The 13,167-nt window shown below is 35.0% G+C and overlaps 2 protein-coding genes across 2 annotated transcripts; both read left to right on the forward strand.

Annotated features, from left to right (window-relative positions):
* Positions 1-793: 793 nt before the first annotated feature.
* Positions 794-1,928, forward strand: LOC134231936 (complement C1q-like protein 2). The gene is made up of 2 exons (XM_062713889.1): positions 794-1,025; positions 1,525-1,928. Exons 1-2 carry the CDS (start codon positions 794-796, stop codon positions 1,926-1,928), a joined length of 636 nt encoding a protein of 211 aa, XP_062569873.1.
* A 2,250-nt stretch (positions 1,929-4,178) lies between these two features.
* LOC134231937 (uncharacterized) lies at positions 4,179-8,353 on the forward strand. Its single transcript, XM_062713890.1, has 2 exons — positions 4,179-4,650; positions 8,127-8,353. Exons 1-2 carry the CDS (start codon positions 4,215-4,217, stop codon positions 8,351-8,353), a joined length of 663 nt encoding a protein of 220 aa, XP_062569874.1. The 5' UTR covers positions 4,179-4,214.
* Positions 8,354-13,167: the final 4,814 nt, after the last annotated feature.

Genomic DNA, 13,167 nt, shown 5'->3' on the forward strand with positions numbered 1-13,167 from the left:
AATTGCACATGTAAACATTTAGAATAAGGGCATATTTGATTTATCTAAGTGAATGTTATCTTCCTTATCAGAGGATCAATGTACCTTAAATTCCATTGTAAAATCATTAACAAATATTAATTTAAAATACAAATAAATAAATAAGGTTAATTCCTACCTTATAAGTAAATAATAATATTTATGTTCTCCTCATGGCTCATAATCAAGTGATTTTAAGCGAGTGATTTCCTTATTTATAAGATAGCAAAATTTAAACCTTCAGATTTCGTAAGGAAAGGAAGATTAGTTAACATATCATTAGTTAATGACCAAAAATACGTTTATTTCCAAAATTAAGGAAAGTTACAGAGAGATTAGCTCCCTTGACAATTATAATAAAGAAATAGAGAAAAGATTCATTTTAAGACATAGATTTATACAAGCACATACAATGATTTCAATCGAAAACGATTTTCTTTGTCGATTATTTGCCAAATTTAGAAGCAGAATTTAGTGCTTATCAGTTGACATGGATATGATGATAAGTTTTAATAATAATATATTCCCGGCAACTAGTACATGTATATCTTAGCAAGGAAAGGTTAGCATAAAGAACATGTCTGAGACCATCTTCTTTTGTCTGCTTGCTAGTGTCTGGGGCGTGGCCTTAGGCGGGGATAAAATGTACACCGAACAGTTTGTTATAACTCTAATGGAGAAGATAGATCGATTGGAGAAGGAATTTTCAATATTTAAGGAGGAAACTACCACCAAATTACAAGAATTCTAAACCAGATTGGAACATTCGGACCAAATGGTGAAGGACCTAGGAGATAGACTGCGGCTGTCTGACAAGAAGGTGGGTGAACTCACGAGAGATTTGGAGCACTCTGGAGTTGTTTTACAGGGACTGGTGAAGCAGCGCCATGATAAATCTGACAAGGAGTACCCCTTCCCCCCAGATGAACAGAGAACGAACAATACCAACCTAAATTATAACAAAGTACAGAAAAATGTTGTGCCTGGAGGAATAAGGGAGTCGCAAGGTATGTTACACACCATCATGTTTCTTGAATGCCGAACTAGCTGAAGAAAGTTTGTATCTTTATCAGTTACAAACTTCTTAATTATAATAGAGATACAAAATATAAAAAAAAATTTTAATGGCAAAAAAAAAACCTTTCAAAAAAATGGCAAAAAAAAAACAAACAAACAACAACAACATTTTTAAAAAAAAAAAAATGTGTTTAAACTAAGACACATAAGTCACTTTAAGTGGAAAAAAATAATGATAGAAATGTATTTAAAAATTAAGAAGGAAAGAATTTAAAATTGTATGCATTCAGATTTCAGATACGTTTTTGAATTTACTTTCACTACAATCCATTTGGTTACTAGTACTACATGTAGAAAAAAGCTTATTACAGTAATTAATAAAATAGCACTTATAGCAGCTTAGTGGTAAGTAAATGCAACAAATGTTTAGTGACTGTCAATTCAGTACATCTAAGTAAAAATACATTGAAAAATGTTTAATACTTTCAGATCGTTTCCAAAGACTTTTAATTCCGGCGACACAACTTCCTTCGGTTGCTTTTTATGCACACGCAGCTGGTCATCAAAACGGGCTTGGCGCGGGACAGACCATCAAATACCCCACCGTCGTTACCAACGTTGGCAATGGATTCGATCCCAAAGTTGGAATATTTCGAGCACCCGTAGCAGGTGTTTACTTCTTTACTACAACACTGATCAGTGATCGTGGAGAGACTGTCCGAAGCACCATCGTCCATAATAATCAAAATATGGCATACGTTTTTGCGGGAAATGAAGGAACTCACGGATCCGGATCAAACTCTGTCGTGCTGCATTTGATGTCTGGACACTTGTTCACAACACAAACTCCCATGTGTTTGCTGATTCCTGGTGCACATTTTCTGGATTTCTGATCTCAAATTAAAGTATTTGAAAATGAAATCTGTAATAGAAAGTCTATTCATTCCAAAGATACTTGCTCTTTGAATTATAGATATTTTTAAGTAAAGAAAACGCAATAAAATATTGTTAAGGTGTGTTAGTGATGAAGCAATAAAGATTAATGATATGTGAGGGTGTGCGTTGTGTGTGTGTATGCACTTCGACTACATGGGGCCCGAGTAGGCCTAATTAACTCAGGCTCCTGGTAATCACATAGTTTACGGTATTAAAACGAAAAATTAAACGTTTATACGTTAAAAAAAAATTAAAAGCTTTTCAATTTAATTTTACATTGCAAATATGTTGTATATGTATAATATATATCTAGTGGAATATTTTATAAAATATCAAGTTTCAAATCTACATATCAACAAAGAACACAGTAATTTCTTATCAGTGTGTATGGGCTTGGTTACATACCACTTACTATCATTATCAAAGACCTGAAAACTAGTATTTTGTCAGAATAATTAAGGGAGAACTGAATAAATGGAAGAAAATGTAAAGAATTTATATATTTTAATATTTGTACGTGCTTGCATATGACTATGGGTGATGACAGATGGTATTCTAAGCAATCTGTAACGAATCTAATTCAAAAACAGGAATTTGTTCAGTATAAGAAGAAAATTAGCGCAAATAAAATTTTAGGCCAAACTTCAGCAGTTGGGTAAGAGTGTGGATGAACTAGATGAAACACTAAAGCAAGGACAAACTGGTATTCAAATATGGCCATGTTTATACAATGCATGGTGTACTTTTTTCTGGATTTCTAATCTCAAATTAAAATATTTTGAAACGTTATGTGAGTATCTCGTTTATTACCTGAAAAAAAGATGAACATAAAGAATATAATGGTCGCCTTCATAAGTCCTTAATAAATACATTAAAAATTGTTTATACTAGGGATAAATAACGGGACCCTGGAATACAAAGATCGGTCGGATCATGTCGAATGGGGAGTAAGGATTCTCTATTAACCGGATCACAGCCGTAGGCTATTGATCCGGTCAAAGGTTAATCTAGTCAAATTATAGCCTAACAATTTGTATGTTAATCGATTCCGATAGGCACTTAAATTGTGCTCCATTTATAGGCGACCTATTTTGATATTCCTATGAAGCAGAATTTATTCAAAAACTTGCACACAAGAAAAAGGAAAGACATTTACTTACTGTGGTCCTCAACTCGAGATTTACTAATATCGACGATGTTCATGTATTATAAAATAAAAAAAAATGGAACTTGAAAAAAAAACACCACAGACTCTACCATATTTGTTTCAGATTCAGTTATCTTTTCCATGTTCAACTCTTCTGAATTGTGAAGAAATACAGTATTTCGCTACCACCTGCATATGATGTTTTTTAAAATTTCTGACTTACTAGCATTAATTCGATTCTCAAGAGCAAGTTCCAAGGATAATAAATTTTTAAACCGAGGAATGTTACTAGCAACATAATTGTTAAAAGCAACCTTGTTAAAAGCCTGAATTCGTATATTCTACGGTCAGTATAAGAATTATTCGGATATAAAATCCATTATTTTGTCTGTATATTTTTTGGTTGATTTGTTTCTTATGTTCAAGGTGAAGGTAATGACCAGTGATCGATCTATAAAAAAAATCAGTAAACAATACAAATATGTGAAGGGGATATAAAACACGGACCCCTGACAGTTCCAAAGGAGGTGGGATCAGGCGTCTAAGAGGAGTAAGTTCAATTGTAAATCATTTTCAAAACTCATATACAAATACTAGTAAATAAATAAAGTTAATTGCTACCTTGTTTATTCAATCCATGGCTCAAGTGATTTCGTTTTTTGTAAGATAGCAAAAACATTCGGATTTCGTAAGGGGAGCAAGGTTAGTTAACTTGATGTTGTTTGCCAATTTTGACACGTTTGCATGCATATATGCACTATACAGTTGATGACCAACAATACGTTTATTTCCAAACCCAAAATTAAGGAAAATTACAGAGAGACTGGCTCCCTCGACAAATAATTTAAAGACAAACAAAGAAATATACATGAATTAAAGAAATATAGAAAAGCTTCTGTTTTTTAAAAAACATAGATTTACACAAGCACATATTAAATTCATTTGAAAGGAAAACGATTTTTCTTTGTCGATAATTTGCCATATTTAGAAGCAGTAGGGATTAAGTGCTTATCAGTTGACATGGATATGATAAACAGTTTTAATAGTGCCCATCTTGATCTCGACAATAAAATTATAGCAAAGAAAGGGGACCATAATGAACATGTTGGGAGCGATCTTCCTTTGTCTGCTTGCTAGTGTCTGGGGTGTGGCCTTAGGCGGGGATAAAATGTACACCGCACAGTTTGTTATAACTCTAATGGAGAAGATAGATCGCTTGGAGAAAGAATTCTCCCTGTTTAAGGAGGAAACTGCCACCAAATTACAGGAATTCCAAACCAAATTGGAACATTCTGACCAAACGGTGAAGGAGCTAGAAGATAGACTGCAGCTGTCTGACAAGAAGGTGGGCGAACTCACGCGAGATTTGGAGCACTCTGAGTTTGTTTTACTGGAGCTGGTGAAGCAGCGCCAGGGTGGATCTAATAAGGATTACCCATTCCCTCCAGATGAACAGAAAACGAACGATACCAACCCAAATTATAACGAAATACAGAAAGCTGCTGTTCCAATAGAAATAAAGCAGTCACAAGGTATGTTAGCTTCATTTACGTCCAACTGGTTTCTCGAAAGCCATACAAGCAGAGGAAAGCTTGTTTCTTTAAACTTCATAATTGGGATAAAATTCAAAAAAAAAAAAAATTATCAAGACTTTAAAAATATTGGCATTCAAATGTTCAACACCTACATGTAGTAAAATGAGTTTCAAATTAAGAAATTATATATATCCCCTCGCTCAAAAAATCAAAGGTCGAACATTAAAAATCAAGTCTGGACCTTAGAAAAAGAGGATTCAGTAGAAGAAAATTCAAAAACCTCTGGAGATTAGTAGTTCATTGCATCAAAGTTCATTTCCTGCGTGACGCAGTGATAAATCTAGATTTGCTTAGTAAGGAATTTATTCTTACCTTGCGGGTTGGGACGTGGAGACGGGTCTTTTGGATGAGACCATATAAACTTAGGTCTCGTGTTGCAGAAGTTGCTTGCACGAAAAAGATCCCTCAGTGCTCAATGGCCCTTAGTTCAAAGAGATCAAAATGCAGCTCTCCACTGGCAAGTGATGGCGTCTCCACATGAGTGAAAAATTCTCGAGAGGAACGTTAAACAACTAACAAAAAACAAAAACAAGCCGGCAAAAGTTTTATCGATTATGTATTTATAATGTATAACACAATAAAAGTTGAGTAAAACGTAAGGTCACAATGCTTTTTCAGGTATTTCAAAGAGACTTTCAATTTCTGAGGCTGCAACAGCAACACCGAAAGTCCATTCCTCGATTGCTTTTTATGCGCATGCATCTGGCAGCCAGACAGTTATAGGTATTGGACACACTATATACTACAAAACTGACATCACCAACGCTGGCAACGGGTTCGATTCCAAAACTGGCGTTTTTCGGGCACCTGTCGCAGGCTATTATTACTTCAGCTCAACGTTGGTCAGTGGAGCTGCAGAAGCTATTATGGCCAGTATCGTCCATAACAGCAATGATGTGGCAAATATTTTCGCGGGAAATGAACAGACGTTTGGATCTGGGTCGAACTCTGTTGTGCTGTACCTTAATATTGATGATAATGTCTGGATTCGGAGTCAAAATATGAATCCCCATTCTTATGTAGAAGCATGGTGTACTTTCTCAGGATTTCTTATCTCAAATTAAAATATTTTGGAACGTTATGTTAGTATTTCTATTATTTCCTGAAAAAAGATTGACTTATATTAACGAATAGTGGTAGTCTTCATCAGTCCTTGAACATTACAAATTGTTTAAAATAGGGATAGACCACGGAGCCCTGGAATACAAAGACGGGATCATGTCGTAGGGGTGTTGGGGGGATGGGGGGGGGGGGGGGGTAAGCATTCTCTGTTAATCGGATCACAGTCACAGTGCATTGATCAGGTGAAAGGGATATTCTAGTCAAAATTATAGCCTAACAATTGGTATGAAACGAAGTTTAATTTAATCGATTCCGATAGGTATTAATTGTTCTCAATTTATATACCAGTCGACCTACATGTATATTAATATTTATATGAAGCAGTATCTGTTCAATAACTTACATACGAGAAAAAGAAAATACTTGTTGTGGCCCTTAACTCAAGATTTAGTAATTTCAACGATGTACTATAAAATAAAAATACCACAGACAACAGAGACTCTGCCATGTTTGTTTCATGTTTAGTCATGCAGCGTTTCCATCTTCAACTATTTCGCTATCACCTGCATACAATGTTTTTCTTCCTACCGTATTCGATTCTCAAGAACAAGTTTCAACGATAATAAATTTTAAACCAATGAATGCTGCTAGCCGAAAAGTTAATACTATAGGAATTTCAACAACCTCATTTAAAGCCAGAATTTGTATATTCTATGGTGCGTATAATAAAATTAATCGGATATAAAAACCCATAATTTTTTTTTCGTGTTTTAGCTGATTTGTTTCCTATGTATTAGGTGAAGGTTATGACCAGTGATCGATCTATAAAAAAATCAGTAAGCAATACAAATACGTGAAGGGGACAAAAAACAAGGACCTCTGACAAATCCAGAGGTGGTGGGATCAGGCGGTTAAGAAGAGTAGGTTCAATTGTAAAATCAATTTCAAAACTCAAATACAAATAAATAAATAAAGTTAATTGCTACCTTGTTTATCCTCCTCGTGGCTCAAGTGATTTCAAGCAAGTGATTTCGTTTTTTATAAGATAGCAAAACATTTGGATTTCGTAAGGGGAGCAAGGTTAATTTACATGATGTTTGCCAATTTTGACAACTATGCATGCATATATGGACTATACAATTGATGAACAACAATACGTTTATTTCCAAACCCAAAATTGAGGAAACTTCAGAGAGACTGACTCCCTTGACAACTAATTTAATGACAAAACAAAAAAAATATACATGTATTAAAGAAATATAGTAAAAGCTTCTGTTTAAAGCATAGATTTACACAAGCACATACATTCATTTTAAAGGGAAACGATTTTTCTGTGTCGATAATTTGCCATATTTAGAAGCAGTAGGAATTAAGTGCTTATCAGTTGACATGGATATCATAATCAGTTTTAATAGTGTCCATTTTGATCTCGATAATAAAATTATAGCAAAGAAAGGTGACCGTACTGAACATGTTAGGGGCAATCTTCTTTTGTCTGCTTGCTAGTGTCTGGGGCGTGGCCTTAGGCGGGGACAAAATGTACACTGAACACTTTGTTATGTCGCTGGTGGAGAAGATAGATCGCTTGGAGAAGGAATTCTCCCTATTTAAGGTTCATAAACCCTTTGCTTATTCATATAAAATGTTTCTTTAACTTTTATAATTTTCCAAAAGAAAAGTACATGTATAGAATAGAATTCCAAACCAAATTGGAACATTCTGACCAAACGGTGAAGGAGCTAGGAGATAGACTGCAGCTGTCTGACAAGAAGGTGGACGAACTCATGAGGGATTTGGAGCACTCTGAGGTTGTTTTACAGGGGCTGGTGAAGCAGCGCCAGGGTGGATCTGATAGGGAGTACCCATTCCCTCCAGATGAACAGAAAACGAACAATATCAACCCAAATCATAACAAAGTACAGAGAGTTGCTGCTCCAGTAGAAATAAAGAATTTGCAAGGTACGTTGCTTTCATACGCCCATCCGTCATGTTACTCGAAAGCCGTACAAGGAGAATAAAGTTTGCATCTTTGAACTATTATTTATAATAGGGATAAAAAGTTTTTAAAATTTATAGACTTCAATAAATGTGGCACCCAAATTTACAACAGCTCTTTGTAGTAAAAAACGTTTTGAATTAAGACACATAAGTCACTTTTGAGAAGAGAGAAAATAATGCCAAAGAATTTGAATGCATACATTGAGAGTATAGTAGTTACGTTTTAGAATATATTGATTTATAAAAAATTAAATGTTATTCATTATATGTATTAAGTAAAAGAAATGACGATTTGTGACGATTGAGTTAGTATTACTGATTAAAAATACAGCAAGACTTTTTAAAACTTTCAGATCGTTTCCAAAGACTTTTAATTCCGGCGACACAATTTCCACAACTTTCTTCGGTTCTGATCATCAAACCGGGCTTGGCACGGGACAGACTATCAAATATCCCACGGTCATTACCAACGTGGCAATGGATTCGATCCCAAAGTCGGAACATTTCGAGCACCTTTGGCAGGTGTCTACTTCTTTACTACAACACTTATCAGTGGTGCAGGAGAGACTGTCCGAAGTAGCATCGTCCGTGACAATCATGATATGGCACACGTTTTTGCGGGGAATGAAGGAACTTTTGGATCCGGATCAAATTCTGTTGTGCTGCACTTGGACGCCAACGATGATGTCTGGACACGTGTTTCCTATGACACAAACGCTCATGTTTATGCTGATTCCTGGTGCACATTTTCTGGATTTTTGATCTCAAATTAAAATATTTGAAAATGAAATCTGTAATATAGTCTTTTCATAATACAAAAGATATTGACTAAAATGTGATATATTAAAAAAATTTTTTTTAAGATATAACAACGTAGAAAAACTGTGTGTTATTAAAAACACTGATTTGTATGATAATGTTTGTGTGTTGTGTGCGATTAATTGTGATGTGTGTGTGAATTTACATATAAGTGCTTATCAGTTGACATGAATATACTGTATGATAAAAAGTTTTAATATATTACTGGCTACTTGTATATCTTAGCAAGGAAAGGTTACCATAAAGAACTTTTGAACATTTTCTGCTTTCTAGTTTCTGCAACCGTGGCCAATTTCGGGGATAAATTTTGCACAAAACTTTGTTATGTCGCTGGTAGAGAAGGGAGAACAAAAATTGTGAATAAGGATCCCTGCCACCAAATTACAAGAATTCCAAACTAAATTGGATCATTGGACCAAACGGTGAAGGGCCAAAACCAGCTGTCTGAAAATTAATGCAATCTTTAAAAACACTATCTGTTTTACAGCGGCTGGACATCAAGCAGTCAAGCTGGGTTTGCATGATTGTAATCAGCATTGAGTCCAGATTACCAAAATTGTGAAATTCATGGCCCAAATCATAACAAAGTACAGAAAGGTGCTGTTCCAATAGAAATAAAGGATTCGCAAGGTATGCTGGTTCATACACGTCAATCATGTTTCAAGCCATACAAGCAGAGGAAAGCTTGTTTCTTTAAACTATTACTAGTAATTCATAATAGAGATAAAAATTTCCAAGAAATGATCAGGACTTTAAAAATATTGGCATTCAAATGTATAACAGCAACAGGAAATAAAATGCGTTTTAAACTAAGAAATTATATAGTCAAAAATCAAATGAATTCATTAAAAATCTTCTTCACTGAAAAAGAGGATTTATTAAAGAAAGGTCAAAAGTACATAGTTATTCATTGCAACAAAGTTCATTGCCTGCTACCAAAATTGTCTAGATTTTAGTGGCTTTCTTGCGTCGCGGGTTCTGGTGATGGGGGGGTTCTTTGATTATATAGTGAAAATACGTGTCGCAGTATTCTTTGAAAAAGATTCCTTACTGCTCAATAACCCTAAGTATTAAATAAATTAAAATACATAGTTATGATCGCAAGAGTGCCTCTACCAAAATTGTGAATTTTACAACAAACAAACAAAAACAAGCCGGCAAAGGTTGTATTGATACAAAATATTTAATTTATAGTGAAAACACATAAATTCTTTAAAACGTAAGGTCACAATGCTTTTTTGGTATTAAATAGACTTTTAAGTTCCTAGTTATGATGAGCATGAGTGCCTCTCCCAAAATTGTGAATTTTATGGCCCCACCACCAGACCTGGTGTTAGGGGGGGGACAAACTATTCATTACAATACTGTCAAAATAACGCTGGCAATTCTTTGAAAATCTTCTCTGCTCCTAAGTATTAAATAAACTAACTAAGTACATAGTTATGATAAGCATGAGTGCCTCTACCAAAATTGTGAATTTTATGGCCCCAGGGTCAGGGGTTCTGGTGTTAGGGTGGGGCTGTATTGATTATACATGTATAGTGAAAAAACATTAAATCTTTGAATATTTCCTACATTGCTTCTGGGTTTTAAGCAGATGAAATACCTATATACTGGTATTTATAAGCAAGGGCCCTAATCTTCAAGAATTGTATGTAGAGCTGTACGATAGAGGGAGGGAGGGGGCTGTACTTATATACTGAAAATGAATGAATTGTTTGAAATGTGCTCCTTGGTATAAATCAAATATTTTTGAAAAGCAAGGATGCCTTTCCAAAAAATGTTCAATGTGTGGATCTAGGCCTAAGATTCAAGGGTTCATTTGTGGTAGCGGCACTACTGATTATTGCTGAATATTACTGATTTGTTGAAATGCATTTTTGTTCTCCTACCCTGCCTATGGGTATTAAGTAACCAAACTAAGGAACTGCTAAGTGTATAGTTATGATGACCAAATTGTAAATGCTATAGCATCCGGCTTAAAACATTGATCAAATTCAATCACTGGAAAGTTGTTGAATAATACTCAGGTGACCTATAAGGCCCATGGGCCTCTTGTTTGTTTGTGGACTCAGTCTGAGTAGGCCTATAAACGTGTACTTCGGACTCCTGGAGATGAACCAAGATGTGCTGTTCATAGTTTAAAACGAAAAGGTTAATACATAAAAAACCACTGAACTCTTTTCCACTTTATTTTTACATTAAATTAGATCCCCTCGCTTCAAAAAATCAAATGTCGAACATTACAAATCAAGAACACAGAAAAAGAGGATTTAGGAAAAGAAAAACAATTTAAGCCTCTGGAGGTTACTAATTCATTGCAACAATGCTCCTTACTAACACAGAATTCGTCTGCGTGACTCAATAATACAGCGTCTGCTCTAGTTTTGCGTAGTAAGGAGTTGATCGTTACGTCTTGGGTTCGAAAGTGGGACATGGACACGGTTCCTTTGGATGAGACCATATAAACCGATGTCTCGTGTCACAGTAGGTACTGGCACGAAAAAAATCCATCACTACTCAATGGCCCTTAGTGCCGAGTATAGATCAAAAACAGCTTGCCACTGGCAAGTGATGGCGTCTCCACCTGAGAGAAATTTTCCCGAGAGGGACGTTCAACAACAAAGAAACAAAAACAAGCAGGCAAAATTATATTGAATATATACAAAACATTTACAGTGTACAACAGCAGTAAAAGCTAAATAAAACGTACATGTAAGGTCATGATGTTTTGCAGGTAGTTCATAGAGACTTATAATTCCTGAAGCTACAGAACCACCGAAAGTTCATTCCTCGATTGCTTTACATGCGCACGCATCTGACCACCAGAACGGTATAGGTCACTTACGCTGGCAACGTATTGTGGGTACCTGTTGCAGGCTATTATTACTTCAGCTCAACGTTGGTCAGTGGAGCTGCAGAAACTATTAGAGGCAGTATCGTCCATAACAGCAATATGTGGCATATGTTTTCGCGGGAAATGTGGGGACGTTTGGATTTGGGTCGAACTCTATCGTGTTCTACCTTAATGTTGTTGATGATGTCTATACTCGGAGTATAGATACAAACAGCCATGTTTTTTTTTTTACAGATGCATGGTATAACTTTTTTCTGGATTTCTTATCTCAAATTAAAATATTTTGAAACGTTATGTTAGTTATTTCTTTTATTACCTGGAAAAAGGTGAACATAACATACGTCTTCATCAGTCCTTAAACATAACTAATTGTTTATAAGAGGGATATATCAAGGAACCCTGCAATACTAAGATCCTAGGGGGAATAAGCATTCTATGTTAATCGGATCACAACCGCAGCGTATTGATCAGGTAAAAGGGATATTCTAGTCAAAATTGGTATGAAACAAAGTTTATTAATAAGTTAATCGATTCCGATAAGCACTGATCGTGTCCATTTATAGGCGACCTATTTTGATATTTCTATGTAGCAGAATTTATCTAAAAAAACTTACACAGGAGAAAAAGATACTTGTTGTGGCCCTTAGAGTGATTTCCTAATAGTATTAAAACAACTAAATCCCTGAGTAAAAATAATATATTAGTTATGAACAACTGATTGATGCCAATTATTAATACGAAAATGTAAAGAAAGAAAGAAAATTTACATATGCTCAACATATGAACATAAACGTATGTTAATCATATGATCATACAAAACATATGAATAACATGTTAAACGTATAATCAACATATGTTTAGAAACATATGTTAACTATATGTTGCTCGTTTTCTATGGCGAACATATGTTTCGGAACATATGTTAAACGTATGTTCAACATATGTTGAACATACGTTGCAATTTTACCTGTGTATATATAGAAACAATTTATATAAAGAGACGTATATTACAAAGTTCCAAAGTTTTAACTTTGGTACTGTAGTGAACTTTAGTAAACTATAGTTTACTATAGTTTTTTTTGTTAGGGGAACCACAAATCTGCAAGACAATTTGTCTCATATATTGATACTCGGATCGGTTTGAAGATTACCTTCTGTAATTGGTAATTATTCAGTTATATTCACCTGGATATGTTGCCCTCTAACTCAGGGATATAGGTTAAATACAGTACACAATGAAGATAACCACAAAGGTCTCAAAATAAATCAACCTAATAAGGTGAAATTCACAACAATTTGAAGAACTTTCAGAACAGGATAAAAATGTGTTCTCAAGGAAATCATATCCGAAATTTTATGGTCAGATATGTACTGTATCCATTTACCTATAAAAATGACTATTTTCACTGTTGTATTGTCCTGCAAAAGGTCTTAATAATAACCCAGCTTCCTCTTTGCTCTGATTAATATATAACTAAGTTTGTTTTTCCTCAAGGTCAAGGGAACTTTTCTTTGTGAAACCAACCGCTTCCTGTTTAGTCGTCCATTGGAAGCAATAACGAGTGTATAGGTTGGCGATCGGGGAACAGCATCGATGTATACACTCCTATCGACATTAACGTACGTAGGGGGTACGTGAGCGTACACTGGGGGTGTGTTCACAACCGTCGGTGTGTCTGTCAGCAACAAAAGACTGTCGTCATCTTCAGCAACGTACC

This window comes from Saccostrea cucullata, unplaced genomic scaffold (genome assembly GCF_032062105.1).
Source record: "Saccostrea cucullata isolate Sc308-1 unplaced genomic scaffold, CSIRO_AGI_Scuc_v1 ctg323, whole genome shotgun sequence".
In the NCBI taxonomy this organism is placed as follows: Eukaryota; Metazoa; Mollusca; class Bivalvia; order Ostreida; family Ostreidae; genus Saccostrea; species Saccostrea cuccullata.

Bases quoted from the DNA above. Each gene is read 5' to 3' on its own strand.
- LOC134231936 (XM_062713889.1), top strand. From the start codon at position 794: ATGGTGAAGGACCTAGGAGATAGACTGCGGCTGTCTGACAAGAAGGTG. The intron at 1,026-1,524 runs GTATGTTACACA...TAATACTTTCAG, and splicing joins AGGAATAAGGGAGTCGCAAG to ATCGTTTCCAAAGACTTTTA.
- LOC134231937 (XM_062713890.1), top strand. From the start codon at position 4,215: ATGAACATGTTGGGAGCGATCTTCCTTTGTCTGCTTGCTAGTGTCTGG. The intron at 4,651-8,126 runs GTATGTTAGCTT...TAAAACTTTCAG, and splicing joins AGAAATAAAGCAGTCACAAG to ATCGTTTCCAAAGACTTTTA.